The sequence below is a fragment of the Numida meleagris genome, chromosome 4, assembly GCF_002078875.1.
Source record: "Numida meleagris isolate 19003 breed g44 Domestic line chromosome 4, NumMel1.0, whole genome shotgun sequence".
Taxonomy (NCBI): Eukaryota; Metazoa; Chordata; class Aves; order Galliformes; family Numididae; genus Numida; species Numida meleagris.
The window spans coordinates 81165999-81188272 of record NC_034412.1 but is presented as its reverse complement, the minus strand read 5'-3'; the positions used below and the strand labels follow the sequence as shown (position 1 = coordinate 81188272).

Genomic DNA, 22274 nt, shown 5'->3' with positions numbered 1-22274 from the left:
CTGCGCAGCCTGTTCCAGTGCATAACCACTCTTTCGAAGAATAAATTTTTCCTAACAACCAATCTGAATCTGTGCCAATAACTCAGGAAAAAAAATTAAAGACTGAAGCGCTCCTAGCACTTAGCTCAGTGCTCATGTAGTTTCAAGTCCACTTACTGTTGCCATTTTCCACATTGTCTATTTACCTTATATCCAGACATAATATTGAACTGACAACAACCTACCTTTATTGTTCTAACAGAATGGACAAATTAAAATAAACTATTAAATGGGGGAAACATGTTTTGTGAATGCAAGTTCACTTTCAAAACAGCCCCTGCACACAGTTAAGTACAAATGTGTAGTTATCCCCATTTTGAAGGAACTGCCATTCATTTAACTAAAAACATATGCTTACTGCAATCATCTGAAAGCATATATTAGCATATCAATGAGATTGCCAGGATTTCTCATTTCTCTTCCTAGCTTTCATCTTTCATGTAATAGCCATATATAAAACTATGAGGTAGATCCAAAAATAGAGTAGCTTTTTTTGTTTAATTATCACAATCTATTGACATTACTACTGATTCTCATCTTTGCTTCCATTAATAAGCTTCCAAACCATTTTGAATACACCAAAAAGTACAATTCCTGAGGGAGTAGGAAAGTATTTAGGCTCATCCTGTGTATTTCTGTTAGGTCTTCAAACATTATCACTAGTATTCTCAATCACAGTCAACATCATGACAACAAAGCAAAAGCATTATTTTCCCTTCAGGGAAAAAGACTAGTTAAAACTAGGTAAAACTTTGGTCAAATACCTGGTATTTGAATGTGAATTAAACAGTTATTGCATTTAATATTAATTGCAGTTTGCTATTCTAAATACCTTACACAGACCAGAAGATCATTGCTATTGAGAATGCTTCATTTCTGTACCCCAGAAGGGCAATACATTTTCTCAAATTCATAATTAAGAATGAGAAGTAATGTCTGTCTTTTGGAAAAAGTCACTAGTTTCACTTAAAATCCTTTCAGTTTTAAAGCATGATTAAAAAACAAGTCTTCTCTGTTCCCTTTCCCAAACACACAAATAATCAAAGGTAGCTTGGAAAAAAAAAGGATATTACATCCTAGAAATTATTTTAAGGCTATTCCTGATGTGAATCTTAAACCTAAGATATTAAATATATACATTCAATGATATATTATATAATTATAATTATACTATAAAATATTATATTAATTACACTGTAAAATATTTCCTGGAAAAATAAAAACTCAGTTGACTTTGTATTTGTTTTTTTTTAATTCCAAGCAAACTTCTTGAGTGAAACTTCTGAGGATTGTAAGGGACTCAAGAGATAGCTGAATCAGGAACACTTTTTAGGGAAGCAGCAGGGGTTATGACTGTTAAGCTGCCTTACTGTCCTTCAAAAAGTGTTTTTATCCTTTGTAGAGAAGTTTCTTTTGACATATTAACATGAGAATGGCTGTACTGACTCAGATTATGGTCTCATCTAGCACAGCATCCTGTATCCATCAGTAGCTGCTAAGCTGGTGCCTAGAAGAGCACATGAAAAGTATATAGATTTACCCCCAGCACTTTCCAAACTGCCAGCTATTCTCAACTCTGAGAATTTCTTAAGTATACTACATTCAGTTAGTTATTCCCAAATGATTCATCTTCCACATACTTGCCCAGTCTGTCCCTCTGAACGCAAGCAAACCTTTTTGCACTTATAATGCTCTTCAATAAGGACTTGCACAGGATTTCGTTCCTGAATGGTGATGTGCAGCTCACCAAAATCCCTGAAATGTCTTTCTGCTCGGAGTATACTCTACCGCTCATTGCCTCTATATTCTGAGTTACAGTGGTTCAAGGAAAAGAGCACCCACAATACAATAAAGAACTGCGTTATATCACATACAGCTGAGGAAACCTTAGTATTGCCATCTCCTAACATTTTGTGTGCGTAATTTGGAAACTTTCTGAGAGTTCTTCTTAGAGTATTTTTAAACCTAATGTCAAGTGCTGTGTCCTACATACAGCTGAAGTTTTAATATTATCTTTATGAATTACGTCAGTAGCTTGGACTCTTACAAAGACATTAGAGAACACAAGAATCATTAAGGATGGCTACAGATGCCTTCAATGTGTCATTTGCAAGAGAAGCTGAACTGTATCTTTCATTATAATGAACATTCAGATTTGGAATAAAAAGATAAAAACTCAAACAACTTCTCAATAGAAATGGTATGCAGCATGGCAACTTCAATTTTGTCTGTCCTTTTCCTGTTAAAATACCACAAGAAATCTGAAGACTTCAAACAAGACTCATTGGAGGATTTGTGGGAAAAAAAACTTTTTGAAATTATGTGATGGAGTCAACATGTTAAAAATACGGGACGTTTGAGCAGAACACTTTCAGAGGAATATTTTTAAAGATTAGGTTATTGCCTTTAGTTCCCGTACTTCAAGATATCCCTCTACCCATGCTAGGTCTTCACTAGTGCTTCAGTATTCTGTGATGTCCAACCCATCCGCCATATTCACTACTATAAAATTTGAAGTTGAAACATTTTGCACAACACCGAGTTCTGCAGATGCTTCTCAAAGGAAGAGAAACACATGAAAACTGAGGGAAGAGGAGACAGTCAGTTTAGATTTTTTCTGAAAAGGGAAAACTTACAACTACCAAAAGCAGTGAACAGCAGTAGATTATTATCACATACTTACTAATTAATTGCATTGCTTAAAATCTGAGCGACCTCCTACAGAAATGCTTGCAGTTCACAGTAGACCTGCAGCTGCAGCACGTGTGAGGTATACAGATAGACTGACTCTTTTGTGAACAAAAAAACATTTATAATCTGCTCCAGCTTGAAGTGCAGTGTAGCAGAAATGCACTAAGCTATGGCTTTCTCAGCATTTTCTAGCATTTTTTTTTAAGCTAACTGCTAATAAGTTCAATACATCTTCCTCTTTTCCCTCAGAGTGCTATTTACAGTATAGCCTGCTTCTAAACCAAGTGCTTAGAGGAGATCTTATTTCTTCAGGATAATATTAAAAAGGTGTTCACAGAAGTCAGGTACACGATAAACCAAAACCCTAGTAAAATTATGAAGAGAACTCATGCAAAATTTAATATATTTGCCAAGATGACTTCAAAAAAAGCATTTTTAATAAGGTGGTTTTTTTCTCTCAGTCTCACATTTTACATGTAGGTGTCTCAGCCGATTAAAAAATATGAAACCTACTCAAAAACCAATCTCATAACATTACTGCATTCACAACACTCCCACAAAAACGATTTCTCTTTAAGGACAAGACTGCACTGGCAACAATTATCAAAGATAATCAGGAAACTGGGAAAACATGAAGTAGAAATGGTGAAAGGCTGAATAATGTGGGTCTGTTCAGCCTGGGGAAAAGACGACTGAAAGGGGATCTGATAAATGTTTATAAATATCTAAAGGGAGGTGGGAGGCAAATGGTTGAGGCCAGGCTCTTCTCGGTGGTGTGTAGCAATAGGACAAGGAGTAATGGCCTAAAACTTGTATGCAGGAAGTTCCATACAAACATATGGAAGAACTTCTTTACGGTAAGGGTGACAGAGCACTGGAACAGGTTGTCCAGCGAGGTTGTGGAGTCTCCTTCTACGGAGATATTCAAAATCCATCTGGATGCCTACCTGTGCAACCTATCATAGGGTACATGCTTTAGCAGTGGGATTGGACTCTATCTCTTGAGGTCCCTTCCAACCTCTTACATGCTGTGATTCTGTGAACGTTAGATGAAATTTTGATTGATTCCATGAGGAGGGTTCTGTCACTGAATATACTGTGACAAAGATTTCACTCTTCTAAATCAGAATTTTCTAGGTGATAATATATACGGTGCCCTATATACAGTGTATAAGAAAGGTAACAGAGACCATAGAGTTCAGACTGCCTCTGTGCCTGCAAGAGACACACATGCAGACCTTAAATCCAAAATTATTTTTCAGAGAAAAAGAAAATCCTAATCTTGTGGGTGAACGGTACTGATTTTGTGTCAGAACAAGAACTTTCAGCAAAATCAAAAGAAATAGCATTTAGAAATATGTGAAGCCCTTTATTTCCCCACGAACGCTGATATTTTAACCTTCTTGTGGCATCTTCAAGTTTTAAGCTCCTTTTAAAATAACTTAGACTCCACTCACATAAAAAGAGGAACATCTTTTTCATCTGTCAGCTCTTTCACATTATGATTACTTCAATAGATAATATCTTTCATTTACTGTTTCTCACTTAACACATATTTTCAACAGACATTAAGGAAACATTACTAACCTGCATTCAAAACAGTAATTCATTTTCCCTGCTGGCCATGGCTCCCTATAAGCCCCATAATAACAAAGGAGCCTCCAAATAAGCTTCCAAACCACTGTTCATTCCCACTTCATAGATTTCCCCAAAAGATGCCTGCAACTGCTACTCTATCTCTGGCTGAGTTCATTGATCCATTTATCAATTCTGGATTTTAATACTGAGCAAACTCTCTTTATTATAGCTTAGTACTATAGTTCAAAACTTCACCCTATGAAGTCAGAGAAATTAAGATGGCAGAAATCCTGTAGTTATATTAGAAACAGTGAAGAAAATTTTAAATGTCATTGTGGAAATGGTGCTAAGAACTCACAGCAAAGTTTCCTTACTGTTTTCTTCATTACACACGGCAGAAATTAAGCAGCACTGTTTTTTATGAATTTATGCATAGCAAACAGTGCTGTAAATTGTTTTCTCAAGAGTGTATCCTGTACTATTTATTAAAAAAATAATAAAAATCTCAGTTACAAGAGAGAAACAAAATTTTATTACAGTGGACATACACTGGTGCATCGCTGTTAGAAAATCTTTTCATTATGAGATATAATCACTTAACATTTCAGTGAACAACAGGAGAGAAAAGAAGCACAGAAGTATTTTTTAGCAGGCTCATACAATAGTCTTAAGAAATATTCTTCTTAAATAGGACTAAGTAAAATATATTTTTCCTATTCAAAACAGTTTGAGGTGCTAGGGAAAAAAAATCCATAAAAAACTCCACTGCTGCCTTTTCTGTCCACCACTGCTTTTTAGCAAGAATTTGTAAATAAACTGATAGAAGAGGGTTCTCTCAGTGTTATTCATTCAGTAGCCTACACCTGAGTGCTAAAGCCATTCTTCAGCAAAAGCCCTCTGATGTGCCATGCAGTGCTCCAAACTCAGAGCAACGTGTCCCTACCGGGAACAGCCCAGTGACCACTCTGCTGCAAGAGCAATAGGAGAGCTCAATTAAAACCCTGGTGTGATAAGCCTCTTTCATCCACTTAATCAAATTCACCCTGGAGCAGAGACAGCTTTGCAGTCACAGCACTAAAAATCACCTCCTGAAATTGTATGACTGGGAAACGGGGATGAGCATAGTAAGTCTCCTCCCTGGAAAAGGGCAGAAAACACTCAGCATGGGTCAGTTTGGAAAGGATTTTGGAAAGGTCTGACAGCTCTTGTTTTTTTTTTGCAAAAAGCAGGCTGCTCTTGTTGTGGCCAGCAAGAAGTCCTTAGTCACTGTCTCATTGCATGCATCTTTATTGCAAGGTTTTGGAAACAAAGAGATGGCTGCAGAGGTCAAAGAATAGCGCATGACTCTTCCTGAGCGCTGTACAGAGGGCTGAAAGACAGGGATGTTCATCTACTCTGCTTACATCTTTATCCACCATGGTAAGTCTAGCATTCGAACTTAAAAATAAAAAAATGAACAATTATCCAAGGATTTACAAGCAGCTAACCCTTAAACACATCTAATGCAGTAGCAACAGAACTAACATCCAGATGCAAGCTGACAACAGCTGCAACACTGCTTCATTCTAGATCCTAAACATTTGTTTTTGCCATCTCCTGTGCTTAGGAGATGCAGATTTAAGAAGCCTGTTAAAAGCATCTCTTAGCTAACTCCAGGAACGTCTTAGAGACAGTGTGCAGACATCCACAGAACAGTGCTAGGAAGGGTGGAGTTCATAGAATCATAGATTCATTAAGGTCAGAAAGACCACCAGGAACTTATAGTACAATCATCATCCCATGCCTGCAACCACTCTAGACCACATCACTCAGTGCCACATCCACCCTCTTCTTAAACAGCTCCAGCAATGGTGACTCCACCACCTCCCTAGGCAGCCTGTTCCAATACCTCACCACTCTGAGAAGAAATTTTTCCTAATACCCAATCTGAACCCTTCCCTGGCATAGCCTGAGGCCACTACCTCTCATGCTATAACTGTTACACAGGAGAAGAGGCCAGCCCCCTCCTCACTACCACCTCTTTTTAGAGAGCTGTAGAGAATGATTAGGTCTCATGTGAGACTCCTCTTTCTCCAGACTAAACCTCTCAGTTCCCTCAGCCACTCCTCCTAAGACTTGTGCTCCAGACCCCTCACCAGCTTCACTGCCATTCTTTGGACATGCTCCAGCACCTCAGGGTCTTTCATGTAGTGAGGTGCTCACTACAAAATGCCTTTCTTGCATGGGAAGCAGGGCCATCCTTGAATTAAGAGGTCTTAGCTCTTCTGATTTGTGAGAATCCACCACTGGTACCTCAGAAGGCAAAAGGCATACCAAAAAGGCAGAGATTTTATTAAAGAGATGAAAAGTTTCCCTTTTTTTTTTTTTTTTCTTTTAATTGCCTAATTGTATTGCCTTTTAAATTATTAGGCCGCAGACAGCCATCACTATTTGTAGGCCTTTCTCCAACCAGAGCATTTCAACATATGCTCCACAGCACTGCTGGGCAAGATGCAATTGTTCAACTCGCTTTATGGACCACTGTGCTTGTGGAAAGATGATGGGTTATTCCCATTTATTTACTTTGTACGTTCACCTGCAGTACAGTAATGTAGTTTTTCACTGCTATTGCTTTTGTAAGGGCTACTAGAAATGGTATTCCCTTTTATGCTTTCTCATGAGTAGCTGTACTTCTTCCATAATTTCTTTTAATTTTCACTTCCAGAAAATTATTCCTGTACTGCAGAGGTGGCCATAACAAGCAAGTTTAGTTCCTCATTCATTTATTTTGCTGTGCACTAAGCTAATAAATCTCAGTGAGTGCAAAGTCAGGGAGGGTCTTTCAGAAGGTTACGTGATCAATGCGATTAATCATGAAATCAAAACTGAACAATATTAATAACTTCTATTTGTACTTTTTCCTTTTTATCGAACCTTTATTCCATTAAAAAATCCATTCACCAAATGCTTCACATTTTCTTTTCTGTTTTCTTTGCTTGTTTTTTAAATTCAGATCTCAGTCTTGCACAGTTCACCTGAAATTTTCAAAGGCCAAAGTCATCAATCCAAGGATAGAGGTAGAAATGGGAAAACAAAACAAAAAAATGCTTCATTTGGTAATTCTTTTCAGTTCATCATATCACTTTCAGTAGAAACATGGCAAGTGTGTCAGTAATGAAGCATTAAAAAAAAAAAATCCTTTCTTCAGAATCGCAATTCCTAATAATTTAAAGGAAATATATTTTAGGGATAGATGCTAAAGGGCCACACTATTGCATCAAGCACCTCAGCAAAACTCCTGCTCTACTTGCTCAAGACACAAAGCACCTTCTCATTTTCAAGCTCAGAAACGCAGAGTTCTTCTAACCCCCTGAGCTCAGCCAACCTCTCTGCCAGACCCTGATGCCCAAGGGTTCTTGCTCAGCTCATTAATCATGCTCTGCACCTTGCAGCCAGCTTGCAGCACAGCACAGGGGTGTGAAGCTGCAGCCATGTACCTGCACAGGCCTGGCGGGAACCCAGAGCAGGGCAAGGTTTGATGAACAAGCAGCTCAGCTTTAGCTGGAGACAGGCAGATGCCCACGGACAGTATTCGCCTAAGCCCTCTGAATTGTATCCTCCACTGCTTGTTTGCCAGAATATTCAAGTTCCTGTTAAATTAATCAAGCAGCATGTATTAGAAGTGAAGAGTACCTGTTCTGCTGTTTAGGATGTTTTTACATTGCTATTGGCGTTTTTTTTGTTGTTTTTTTTTTTTAATAGTTGGCAATAGCTAAAACAAATCACCACCACAAATATCGTTTTATTAATTCATAATTATCCCAGTTAGGAAACAAGAAGCAATGTATCTTACCAGGGTTCATTTTAAATCATCAGTTAACTGTAACTCCAGACCTTTGGCTAAACTGTGTATTTTTATTTTTACCAAAAACAAAAATTAACCAACCAAAACCACATGGAGGAAAAACACTACTATTAAATAAAAGTAACAGAACTTACATTATTAGCAGGAATATTTCCCTCATTGTAATTCTACATCATGGTCCGCAGAAACCATCTTAGAAGCAATCTGACAGCTGTTTCCTACATCTATTTAAACATCTGGATTTTCAGCATCACTCGTTCATGAAGCTGTGCAAGAAAATTTACTTCATAGAGAACGGCACACTAAATTTGTTTGGGGATCAGTTTTATTAAAAGGAGAAACTCCTCCACATTAAAAGTACAATACTTTTTCCATCTCTAATTTTTACTGAGAATTGGAAAGGAATTTAATCTATTGCTCAAATAATTTCATTTGTCATATTTAAGATGATCGTTCACAGATTGAAATTTTTAAGTTTTGTGCTTTAAATCAAATGAAAAAAAGAAGGAAAAGACAATATAATTAAACATAAGAACTAAGAGCTAATTAGTCTCCACATTTTCATTTTACAAAACCTCCTAGCTGTAAAGGGAAAGTTGTTCCAGAACATCTAGCTACTGTCACTAACAAATCTATTACATTCCTATAAAGCACTTTAATTAATCTTCAGACTTCTAAAGCATTCATTTTTAACATACAGTTCCATTTATAAAAAGTTGATAATGGGACAACCCTGATATATTCTGCAAGTTTTATATTCAGAACACAGAACTCAAATCCCATCTGCTAGATTTTACTCTAAGAGTTAAAATCGTAATGTATTACCCCAGCTCTTGAGAATAATTCCATTAACACATCTGCAACATGCATACCTAAATTTGAAGGCTAAGCTGAAACTTGACATTATAAAACCATGGAATCCACATTACACTGGAATCCAGAATGAAATTTAAAGATTGCCTTATTAATTTGTTGTTGCATAGTGGGGTAGGAAGGGAACAAGGCTGGAAACCTGTCTAGTGGAGCATTCAGTTTCAGTATTCCTCACAGAATTTACTCTTGAGGATATCCCAGAATCATAAAATCATTAAGGTTGGAAAAGATCTCCAAGATCATCTAGTCCAACCGTCCACCTACAACCAATATCTCCCACAACATCCTGTGTTTCTTGAACACCTCTATGGACAGCAATTTAACCACCTTCCTGGGCAGCCCATTCCAGTGCCTGACCACTCTCTCAGGGAAGAACTTTTTCTTAATATCCAACCCAAACCTCCCCTGGCACAACTTCAGGCCATTCCCTATAGTCTTATTGCTAGTTATACGGGAGAAGAGGCCAAATTCGACCCCTCTGTAACACAAAGATGGTACAAAGCATTCAGGATCTCTGTGACTAGTACCTATTCTTACATGTTCTTTGTTGAAGATGAATGTCAAAAAGTGATGTCATGGTGATACAGATGGTACAGATCTCTTTATTGAATGATTTAATGGAGTGGAGTTCAAACCCACTTCAGATCTACTCTCCCCAGATGATTTCCCTAAGAAAAAAAGACAGACTCCTCGTCATCATCTTCTTCTGGTCCTGCAGTGCTTACACATCTTGGCTGTGTGATTAAGAAGTGGAGAGAACTGGCATCTATCTATAGGTTATCACAGAATCATAGAATGGCCTGGGTTGAAAAGGACCTCAAAGATCATCGAGTTTCAACCCCCCTGCCAAGTGCAGGGTCACCAACCACTAGATCAGGCTGCCCAGAGCAGCCACATCCAGCCTGGCCTTGAATGCCTCCAGGGACGGGGCATCCACAACCTCCCTGGGCAACCTGTTCCAGTGCGTCACCACCCTCTGAGTGAAAAACTTCCTCCTAATATCTAACCTACATCTCCCCTGTCTCAGTTTAAAACCATTCCCCCTTGTCCTATTGCTATCCCACCCTTGTGAACAACCGTTCCCCCTCCTGTTAATACATTTTTTTTTATAGAGAGTAAAAATAAAAATCAATCTATAGAGTCACCTGTATAAGCCTGTAAGAATGAGATTTTCTCAGGCTGTTGGAGAGAGAGCACAGTATCACAGCCAGAACTGTTCTCTTTCTTTGTTAACTCATAACAACTGAGAGTTTGAATCCATCCTGGAAATCCTAACCTCCACACATTTAATATGAACATTTGTGAAAGTTTAATATGAGCATCCTTATGAAAATTTACTGATCGCAGTTTTGCTTTAATATCCCTATTTCCCATACTTCACTGTTTAGAACAGTTAAGAAAAACTTCTAGCCATTGCTCTGAAACTGCTTTTTCCACTTCAAAGTAACTGACAGTCCATTTCTTTCTCTCTCAATGGTAAATCTCAGTATTTTTAACATACAAACTCATGCTGCATCTGAAAACTGAAAAATTCTCAACTGAAGTGACAACATTTCAAAGAATAAGCACTTCCAACACACCTCAAGAGGCAGCAGCACACCTCAAGAGGACAGCGTGGTATGACATCTGAGGAACACTATGCTATCTTCAAGTATGCGAGGGAGTCTGCTTTAAGCTGTAATATCACATCAGCTTAATATATAGTAGAAATTACAGAAAATGAAAAACATTGTTTAAAAGACTTCTCATTACATTTTGCTTTCAAACACAGTAATTAATTGTTAAAAAAAAAAAAAAAGGAAGATCTGGGCTTACTTAAGCAGAGATTACAACTTAAATCCCATTGTGGAGATTCACTTAGCATTTACCTTCAAGTAAGGGAGTAGTTTCATTAACACTATTAGAATTGAGTTTAATGTTAAACACTGTTAAACACACAGCATCAGAACTACATGAGGTAGCTCTATTCCCATTTTAAATATTGAGCTTCATCATAGAACAGGTCTATTTAGTGTCATAAATGCTTACAAAATGTGAGCAGTAAAGCCAGTCATCAATAACTACTGCTTAACTTGGCAATAAACCAAGCCTTTGTGCTAGCTCTCTTTACCCTTATTAGAACAGAAAAGAATTACAACAGCTCTTATATTGATGAAGATGAGGTTCTAATAATCATGCCAACCCACATAGGAAAAAAAAAAGTACGGATCAGATTTAGAGCATGAACTTTCATCAATGTGTATATTCAATTTAATATTAAGTATAAAGTTGAATGAATACCTGAAAGAGAAGCCAGGGAACAGACCTCATCAACAGGAAAGTTTAGTTTCTGAAAGCAATCCTGTATTTTAGAATGAACACTCAGAGAGCAATATCTTCAGCACACAAGTTTAGTTTTCTAACACTTCCAACTAAGCTTCCTCATTCATCTTTATTAATATCTCATTATCAACATAATGAATTACACATTAGATTTTGCAGAGGGAAAGGTTAACTGCTATTGCAACAGTTATGGTTGATGAGTAGATGGCAATGCAAGTGCTGAATAGGGGAACTCTATCACACTATATTGGTCTTATTCGGTATATCTGAGTGTACCAGGCCTATTATCCTAATAAGAGTAGTAAGATACTACTGTTATCTTTAATAAAACTGGAATAGAAACTTCTGAACTTTCTTACTTCCTAAGAGTTCCGTGAAAGAGACAAGTATACACAAGGGTTGACAAAGGCTTGTTTCCTTAAAGAGCGCATTTCACACCACTCTACTGGCTTTCCAGTATTTAGCATTGAAAGAGTGCTTAATTATAAATGAAACAACATTTTATTAGTAATGTATAACCAGTGTCCACAATGATTCTTGAAAATGGCTTTGAATTGAGACTTTAGAAAGCTCACAATACAAACATCACTCTGAAAAAAACAGCATATATCATTTGGTAGACAGGAAAGGAAAAACTTGAATTACTTTGTGAAATAGGAGTTTTGGCCTTTATTTCTAATACAGCTTTCTTCGTGCATCGTATATTACTTAATTTCCATAGCAACTCACAGGAGCAAGAAGCGACTGTTTCAAAGAAATCTGAATTGATACAATACACTAGAGGGGAACCACAAGAGACTCAGAATAGCACAGAAACAGTCAGGGAAATTCCATGTTATCTAACAGTCCATGTTACTGAATTACTGAAAAGCTATACTAGATTTTACTAGTTTCACATCAGTTGCAAGTACTCTAGTACTGGTTACCAATGATTTCTATTGCATTGTAACCCAAAATATTGATAATCGCAATTTATCAATGAAGCATTGGTAAAGAGTCAACTTTGCTTTCAAGTCTTTCCATTAGTGGTTAATAAGCCATGAGAAAAACACCACCAGAACCAGCAAAAACTCTCGAAATGCTTTCAGTGAAGCAAATGGCATTTAGTTCTCACTAATCACATTAGCATCGTTGGTTATTATCTGCTAAGGCTGGATGTGAAGTTCTGCTTGATGAGTTTCCCAAGGAAAAAGACATTTGAAGTCCCAAAAGAAGCAGAGCAGTGCTTTATCAGCACAGAATGACACATGATATAAGCTGTCATATTTAACAGTCGGTAGGAATAGCCAGAGTAAACGCTGTTTTGCAAGAAAAGCGTATTTTCTTAAGTGCTAGAAAGAAAACCATATCGCTTGCTCAACTTAGCTTACAAACCCCAGCCGGTACAGTACAATTTGTCCAGGGTTACAAAAAAAAATTTAAACTGACAGCCGTCTAGGCTCCAAATTCTTTCAGGGCAAAAAGGACGAACATTATTTAAAGTTTACCGCGAGATACAATAGCCCCATACTGCAGTTGTTACGGTAAGCAAGAACAAGTGCCCGAGAAAGACAACGCCGCGAGCGGCGGTCAACCAGCGGCGGGCAGCGAGGACACGCAGCCCGCGGGGCGCCCACCCTCAGCCTCCGGCGGACGCAGCCTCCCCGCTACACGCACGTGAGCGGGTGAAGCACCGGCACCTGCGCTTCTCCGGGTGCAGCGTCTCAGTGCGCTACGCTGCTCGTAACACCGCATGATATCTGGTTTTATTATCCTCAGCCACAGTTCAGTTTTTATTATTAATTACAAGGTGAAGAGAATTACAACAAAGCAATACCGTCGCTATACTAAACTGAGGCAATTCTCCTGTATTCATGCTGCACAACTACAAAGAAAAAGGGTTGTTACCTGTGTGAAGAGAACCTGTGATTAGCCTGAGGAGGTACTGGGCAAACCTCATGATTTCACGCTTACACCGCTTCCTACAGCCACTCATCTTAAGCAACAACGTATTCCTCTGAGGAGAGCCAGGAGACTTTTGCCGATAGAGGGACCAGTTTCCGCCAGCAAACTTCAGAGGCACTTGGCAGCCTCCCCGCTCGTCGCCTCGCAGCCCCCGCTGCTGCCGGGGAGCGCCCCGTGGAGCGGCCGGGCCGAGCCCCGCAGGGCTCCGGGTGCGCTGCGCTGCCCCGCGGGGCCGCCCCCGCCGCCGCCCGCGGCCGCTCGGTGGAGCCGCAGCCCCGGGGCGGCCGGGGCGGGGCCGCCTCCCTCCCCTGACACCGCGTACACACGCACGGAGAGGCTGTGTCCTCGGGGAATCGGCAGGCAGGTGGGGAGGGCGTGGCGGGAAAAAGCTAAAATAATCCAATGTCACGCCATGGATTGATGAGGAAACGTCCCAGCGCTATAGCTATCGCGCTGCTCAAGGTCAGAGCGGAGGACCGCCTCGCCTCCACCTGCGGGCACGAAAGCAGGCGGTGAGCTGAGGGGCTCCGAGCGGCGTTAACCTGACACCCGCCGCCAGGTGCGAGATGCCCCGGGTAGAGAGAGGAGCGGCCCCCGCGTGGGAACCCTGCTCCCAGCCCGCTGGCTGCGAGAACACCTCTGTAGGAAGCCACACGCGCTCTTTTCTAGTCCCTCATAAACCCATTGTTTTCTGCCTTGCGTGAGAGAAGTGCTTCCTATATTAATAAACATGTTCTGCTGAAGTCTTTATCCATGGTCAGAGAATCTGAAAAGCACATTTCCCTCGGACTACCACACGAACTCCGAACAACTCTGGCTATCACATTAGCTGGTGATGCAATAGGCAATGCCTAATACAGTTAAAAGAAGACAAAGAACCCATTAGGGAAAAGCTTACCAGGAGAAAATCACTGTCTGATCTAATTTTAAAGACAGCATTGACCACATAAACATTTTGGTGAATGCCTTTAAAAAAAATAGTGCAACACACGCAAGTGCACCTCTCCATGCTATTTTTTTTATTACACATTGATCAAGGATAAATGCATCATAAGATCAACACATCAAAGCACTATCAAACTTGCAGTTAGATGACATAATTTCTGTGTATGCTATCTAAAATAAGCCTGCTTTCTCCTGCTTGCAGTGAGACTGCACCACTAACAGAGAGCCAGAATGAAACAGAGCTCCAAGAAGTCCCGACACTCGCCCAGTGCATGACAACCTGAGAAGGAACTGGGCAACTTTTAGCCATCACATTAAATGTTGTAAAAGGCATTAGAAAAAAGCAACAACAAGGAAGCAAAACTTTAACATGAAGAGTTTGACAAAACACTTTCTTCCATCTCTGAAAAAGAAATCCCCCAAATAGCTGGTAGAAGTGAAGATAGATACTGAAAACAGAAGTGGGTGCATCTCTAGTTTAGCTGAGGACAAGAGGCCGGTGCAAATGGTGCTCAGCCAGAGTCCTTGACCCGCTTAATCCTTTGACATCTTTAACTGCTGTATGTAAATTTCAATTGCAGTACTACTTCAAAATGAAGATCTGAAATATCAGTTTTCTAAATACTTTAAATACACATTGTCAGCAAGACCATGGGTTTTGTTCTGTGCTTTTCCCCCCCTCCCCTAAAACAAAGCAGCATCACTTCTGACTCATTTGAAATGTGAAAGATTTAGCAAATACAGCAGTAACGTTAATTATCGCCTAAGAAAGGGTTCATGAAAGGTTTCTGACCAGCTTCATTAAGAGGATTTTAACTAACAGCACAGTATTCTGATAAAACAGGATCCACATCTAGCTACCCTATTGCTCTGCTCAGCATAAATGGCCAACTAATCTTTGGACTGAAGCTGCTTATCCAAGTCAAAAAGCTGACGAGGGAAGAGTGGTCAGAAAAATCACAATGGAAAAGTGTAATAAAGTGACCATGGTTTTGTCAGTGAACACATTACATCACAATAAAGTGAAAAAGTTGGAAAATATCAGCTCCTATATCATATATTGGTATCTTTTAAAAAAATTATTTTATAGGACTCTTCAGAAATAGTCTTTTTGCACTGGAATAAGTAAGTACTTTATTTCTATAGGCATGACTTCCCCTAATGGTTCATAATCTACAGGTCTGAACTAAAATCTAAAACAAAAATAATAAAAAAAAGATTCCTATAACATCAGAAGGATCTGAATCAGCATTTAAAAACTATTACTTAAATACAACAGAGAATGAATAAAATATGTAAAACAAAACAATATCCTCCCATCCCCCCAGATTTTGGGAAAAGCAAAATGGAAGGACAAATTAAGCGTTCCTTGTAAACTCTTGGATTTTCAAATTAGTTTACCTAGGCTAGTTGATTGGTATCCCAGATGCCACATGAAACAATGAAGTCACCAGGGAAGAAATACGTGTTTTTATTTATTTGTTTTAAAGGAGACAAACCATAGCAGCAGTCCACTTTAAATGCAAAAGAGAAGAGTTCTCCTGAATGTATGAAGTGTAGTGTATGATATTGCACGGCTCTTTATTAATCAAATATTTTCTATGAAGATCTCTAAACAAAGCTAGAAGAATCACCACAAGAAAAACAGCAGTAAAACATTGCTTCTATGAAAATCAATTCTATTCAACCTATAGATTCAGCCTTCAGCATGCACTGAAGCAGTATATACAGAATACACAAACTGATCGGCTTCTCGGAGACTGCACTGTACATTTCATTTGCACACATTTTAACATCCATCCATCTGCAAAGCATTGAATTCTTTCCTGAACTGGCTGGCCTGTGCTATCTCCTAAAAAGATGGGAGTCTGAATCTTCTAAAAAAGACAAAAAAAAAAAAATCAGTTAGATGCCTAAACATCAGAAAGGATCAACCAGGAACATTGAAAACCTTTATGTGGTTTTCACACTGCTAACAAAAACCTTGCTAGAATTTATGTTAGTAAGGTAAGGGCTGAATTCCACAAGTGAATGTTTCTATCAGCCTTCTTATTTCAAAGAACAGAGGTAATATTTACAATTACATGGCAAGAAGTAACAGATGGGCAAGAACAAGCAGATGGGTGAGCACAAGGTAACAGCAAGATGTTTACCATCAGCAGAGCAAACAGCTGCCACACATAGATGACCATCATCAGATCTCCTTTCTGTTGCTTCTTGCCTGTCACAAATGCAAGAGTCGTACTAAGTCAGAGTCCCTGGTGAGTTTATTTTAATTGCTCTTCTCTGCTTTTACTTCTTGACTCAACAGCATCTTGTACCAAGGTATCCAAAGTTGGCCAACATCTAAAATATATGTAGCAGCATCAGAAAAATTACCAGAAACTGCAGAATTCCACAGTATTTACCATTTGTATGAGTGTGTCAGCCATCTCTTCAGGAAGTAGCAAGAAAAAATTCTCCTGCCCCTTATTTGCCCAAATTTAGTCTTAGACAGTAATACAAACCAGTAATTGTTACATTGTAGAATGTGAGGTGGGAAAGCAGAATTGCAGATAGATATTCCCTTCCCCACTGCTCAATACCAGTATGGTAGGGGATAAAGCTAAATTCACATGGCTTAAAACAGCTGTTGTCTATCCTGAATGTTATAGTGACAGATAAGAATCCTACTGCTTCATCTACTTCATATTCAAATGGATGTCCATGTGAAATGCAGACTGGACCTCACTCTGTCTTGTGTGGGAATAGTATCTACCTCAGACCCCAGGACAGATGGCAAGGGGACTGCCAGCATCCTTGGTTAAGATAGCAGGGTTTTTGTTGTTGGTTTTTTTTTTTTTTTTGGTACTTTATTTTCACCCTGCATAGGGAACAAAGTTTTCTGAATCCTTTACTCACTCATCCTGCATGTAATGTTTCTTAATGTGCAACATAAAAGAAAGACCTTTACTCTGGCCTATGCCACTGAAAATTAATGCACAATCTTCCTACATTTGCCTATAGCTTTTACCTTCTCCTGAAAGTTTGCTAAGAATAACGTCTTCAGAATTCAAACAATTTTATTACCATGCTTAAAACAGTACTACAGATGAATGACTGCTATTCCATGCTGTTTGCATAATGTCAACAAATCATCCACATGCTCCATTCTAATAGCTGATACCTGTAAACAAGAAATTACTTCTATCAGTGTTGTATTTCAATTTTATAGTTTTAAACTTAATTTTCTGTTAAGTTTATAGAGCTGAATAAAATCTGGTGGTTTAGCCTGCCAGAGTATAAAACCTTTGACCAGTGTAACAAAAACCTTTCTTAAAACATTTATTTGCCTCTTTTATTTCTGACTCTCCTGTAAGTAGCTACCAATCAGAATGCCTGTTTCTTTTCACACTGCTCTGTGTCCTTGAAGCTTATACCAAAAGTTCATTTACATGTGACACTCTTAAGATGATGCTTCAGACAGTCAACCAGGAGCTGCAGCTGCCTCAACCTCCCACATAGTCCTCTCTTGCCTGATTAAATATTCATCACTCTGCGATGTTGCAGTGTCAAACAGGAGTACCTTCCCAGCCTGACCTTCCCCAGCCAGCCAGAAATTTCTGCTGGAGAAAAAACAAGATTGGGACTTAACTTGCTGAAACATAAAACAGCATAATGTAGTTTTCATGTTGCACATTGATTTCTGTGCACGCACTGTAAAATTCTTACAGCAGAACCTGAAGTACTGTCTTTAATGTTCAATATAAGTTGAATTTCTGTATGCAAAGCTAACTATAAAAACTGCCTGGGCAACGTTATGAACAATCTTTCCACAGAACACTAAAGTCTTTTCATCCTTATTATACAGATCATGCTGCGTATGCATGTATGGTCGTATCTTCCAACTTAAAAACAATGCTGGGTATTCTCAAAAATATTAAGACATACTACTATCAAAAAGTATATGGTTGTGGTGTTTTTTTTTTTTGTTTGTTTGTTTTTTTTATATTGTGGCTCTGGACTGCTATCACAAGTTCACATACGCCGTTCATAATAAGTTTAAATTTTGCCTCCAAAGAAACGATTAATTCCCAATGGAAAAAAATATCTGGAGTTGTTGTAACTCCTTTTAGTTGCACTAGTCTTATACATCTCTATTTAGTGGAATATAACTGCAAAATCATAAAGGATTAACTTCACTGTTATAGGAATCATATCCTTTATAAGTTCCATAGTTATTTAAAGACTTGTACATATATACACACACAAAATATATAATGTCCATGTCAAAAAAAAATTGAAAATTCTGCTTTTTGACTAATGACATTAATCTGTTAAAAACATAAATCCATCAGGAACATCTTTTATTTATGCATACTAGGTATGCAGTGTTCCTAGGAAGACTGAAGAGTCATTGTACTGATTCAGCAGTGAGAATTCTGTCATCATAATAAATGCATATGTACATCTTGGGCCAGTCAGTAAAAATATTCATGAGTTCACTGTTGAAATTCACATTGACATATACACATAATTACTGCCACCACAACTCTACCTACCCCATTATTTTTGCTAGCCCCAAACAATTGTAGATGTTGTAAATTTGCAGATTTGGTTTGATTCTCAAATTAAACTGAAAATTAAGATTTAGAGGTGTAACTGCTCAAGTCTTCACATCCTTAATCCTGCAAGAATTGTAGTGCGTTTGGATGAATACATTGCAGCTACTACCTCAATGAGAAGAAAGAAAAGGCAAAGGCAACACCCCAAATAGCTCCTCAGAACTAACAGACTACATCATCCTTTGTTGGAATAATGTTAAAATAGCTGCCTTGCACCCTAAAATTGTTTCTGCTAAGTAAAGTTAAGCTACCACACTGCAAGGCCTGTGCTGTCTGCCTTCCCCTCCAAACAGGTCTCGCAAGTACTGAGAGCAGTCTGTGTGCATTCCTGCAGTACCCTTTAGTTAAAGATCTTTGGAGAACATAGCACATAAGAGATCAAGGATATAAAACAGAGAGGATCACATCCATTTAATTTAGAGGTTTCTTTTACAGAGGCAGCAGAGTCTGCATTATAGTCACACTACACAAGATATATAAGGCCATCAAAATCTACAGCATCCCGCAGTATCACCATTTCTCTTCCTGATTCCTACCACACGCTCTTTTGTGGCCATGTATGCTGCCAGCTCTCCAGGAACGATGGCCACAACTACCTGCAGCTTTAGATCAGCTTCCCTCCTGTTTGTGCAATGCTGCTTTAAATCAGTCCCCAGGAACCAGAGATGGAAGGAGAAAGAATCAAAGTTAATCTTAAAGATGGACGGAAGGAAGGAAGGACAGACAGAAGGAAAAGCAGGGCAACAGAGCAAACAGGGAATTTTATTTCATGTGTTACCCACAGGCATTAACAAAAGGCCAAATCTGTGTTTCCCAGCTGGGAACACCCCATGGCACAGCAGGTGCATTGGGTGCTTGGGCCCATGTGTTTCATATTTCAGGAAGTCACAGAAGTTTAGCATGAGATCACTGCAGACTCTTAGCGATTACACAGTCTAAGAGATCTAATCAAATAAAGGCCTCAGCATAAATTCAACTCACTTTCCAACTCTATAGCCTAAGGAAGTGAAGTAGTTTTTATCATCAGCTCAACTATTATGAGGTTACAAGTCAGTTATAACTATAACAGTCTATATATGGTCCAGGCAAGCAAGAGAAAATTTCATTAGTTGGCCATAAATAAATTTACGACTCAGAAGCCTGGAACAGGAAGTTAACTGCAAGGCCAGTAATGGCAACAGAGCACTCTTCTCATCTCCATAGATCAGCATGAAGAACAGTAATTTTTCTATCACATGCACACACAGTCTTGAGTAGTGGCAATGAAACAAACAAGAGAATACCACTGCTTGTTGATCTCATTGAGAGGAGAGGAAATACTACTAGAAGAAAACAGCTCTTAAATACTAGAAAAGTGAGGGTAAACATTTAAAGTCTTTTACAGTGCAGGGATGAATGAGTGTTCCTTTTGTTTAAGCCCTGCAGAAGTTCCTTAGTTTGCAGCAGCTGCTCTGTGTGCCTGGATATAGAACGTTAGTCACCAAGTGGAAATCACATTTTATGTTACAGAAATTATGACTTCAAACTTTCCCCCATCAGAATAGGACAGCTACCTCTATTTCAGAAACTGTATTAAAAATGGAAGAGATAAGCTCTTCAGTTAAAAATTCTATTAGAGTTATCTCACATCCAAGGAACTAGATTGGAAATTTCAGACTTTTTTCCCCAATACACAGGTAACTTGTCAGATATAAACATCTTAATTGCAAAGATGTCCTTATCAGTTTTGGTCAATAAAAGTTGTATGATATTTTATACAGTTTTAGTTCTTGCCTCTTGATTAAACAGTCTCTTTAAATTAAATATGCTTTCAATTAGGAATCGCATTTCATCCTACGCTATTTTGTAATATCATTAGCCAGACTCCCCCATACTGATTATTCAGAGAATTAAGGTTGGTCACATATTACTAGTTTAACTCCTTGTTTTCCACCTGATGAAAGAGGAGAAAAACAGAAAACAAAATACACTGGTAGCAAATGTTTTATGCACTTGATTTTCTCTGAAGGTAAAAACATTTGAAAACATTTATGGTATTAAATATTGAGGAAAGCCTGTATCTAAATATTTTGCTTTAGGGGTGGGAAGCATCACAAGGGTGCTTTATACAACTCACTGCTTTGAAAATAATTTATAATAGTTAGAAGAGCACCAACCAATAGCACAAAGCATTATTTCAAAACATCGCACAGACTGAGGGAGGATTATGATACTATCTGGGGAAGGAAGAACGATAAAATGAAATTACTCCTGAAGGTCACGCACTACAAGATTGTAGACCATGAAGAATAGTTAATATGATTGTAATTAGACTAATAACTATTTTTCCTTTTTGTGTTCTGACTATATCATTTATCTTAATGAAAGTCTTGGCTCTGTAGATGTATAGAGAAGATATAGACAAAAGGGTGTGCTCCCTCTTTCACCTATAGCAAGAGTTTGTGCTAAGCACTTCCTATTACCATGAGAATCTGCTTTCCTTTCAATGCCTTTCATTGAAAAGGCATCCCATCCTCTCAGCGCTTTCATCATTTTGAGACAGATCACGAGAGCACAGAGACTGCAAGAAGTAAGCTAATTCTTATTTTATGTTATGACAGACATCTGAAGTTAAGGTATCTGAATTAGGGAAAAAATATAGCTTCTACGTAATTTCTTTGTTCTTTCACAGTAAATTAGACTTTTCTCATGAAGTTTCTTGCACCACCTATCCTCGTTTCTCTTCTAGAAATGGACCTTCAAAATCATTTCCACTTCTCGTCCAGGCTTCATTAACTTCCATAAATATGCTCTCTTTTATAACTCCTCTTTATCTGGTCCCTTTACCAGATAATCACTTGCATGGTTATTAGCATCTGGCATTTAAACTAAAAAAAAAATCTGGTTTGCCCAGAGCAATAGCTTTTCCTTTTCCAGCAGTGCTTTATTTAAGTAGAAGATTATCAAATTTTAATGATCCTCTTTTGTTATCTTAAACCAACTGCAAAAATTCCTCCTGGCATTCCCCTTGGGTTAGAAGGATATCAGCAGTGTTATGCATTGTAATTGGGACAAGGCTTTTGGTGGTTAAAACACAGTTTTTTCTTTTAAAAAAATGACAAAAAGTTGTAACAGAAACACTACAGAACTCAAGAGTTTAAGCAACTGAATAAGGCCAAGGCATTTTTCCAACTAAGTTAGATTCTTTGGAAATCAATATTCAGAATGAAGGCGAATGCATTTTCAAGCCTATAGTTATTTCCACCCCGCATCAGTAACCTATAAAACATCTAGACTTAGAAACAGCCATTGCAGATCTGCCAAGTACGAGATACCTTGAAAGAAACATTTTGTTGTTCTAGCAACTTTGAAGTTGAGAAGTATTCTGCTTTCTGAATACTCAGTATTATCCCCCACCCCTGCTTAGGTAGTCATACGTGAAAAAAATTACTCAG

At 38.4% G+C, this 22274-nt stretch overlaps 1 protein-coding gene and 1 long non-coding RNA gene across 2 annotated transcripts in view; both read right to left on the bottom strand.

Annotated features, from left to right (window-relative positions):
• The window catches only part of KCNIP4 (potassium voltage-gated channel interacting protein 4), a 296711-nt gene extending 283215 nt beyond the window's left edge, over positions 1 to 13496 (bottom strand). The window contains exon 1 of the mRNA XM_021395285.1: positions 13235 to 13496. Within this exon, the coding sequence (XP_021250960.1) occupies positions 13235 to 13322 (88 nt within the window). The 5' untranslated portion in view covers positions 13323 to 13496. The remainder of the gene's footprint in view (positions 1 to 13234) is intronic.
• LOC110398026 lies at positions 15713 to 19570 on the bottom strand. The gene is made up of 4 exons (XR_002438156.1): positions 19355 to 19570; positions 17306 to 17402; positions 16390 to 16582; positions 15713 to 16113 (listed from the first exon to the last, which is right to left on the bottom strand). It is a non-coding gene; the product is annotated as an uncharacterized LOC110398026 (long non-coding RNA).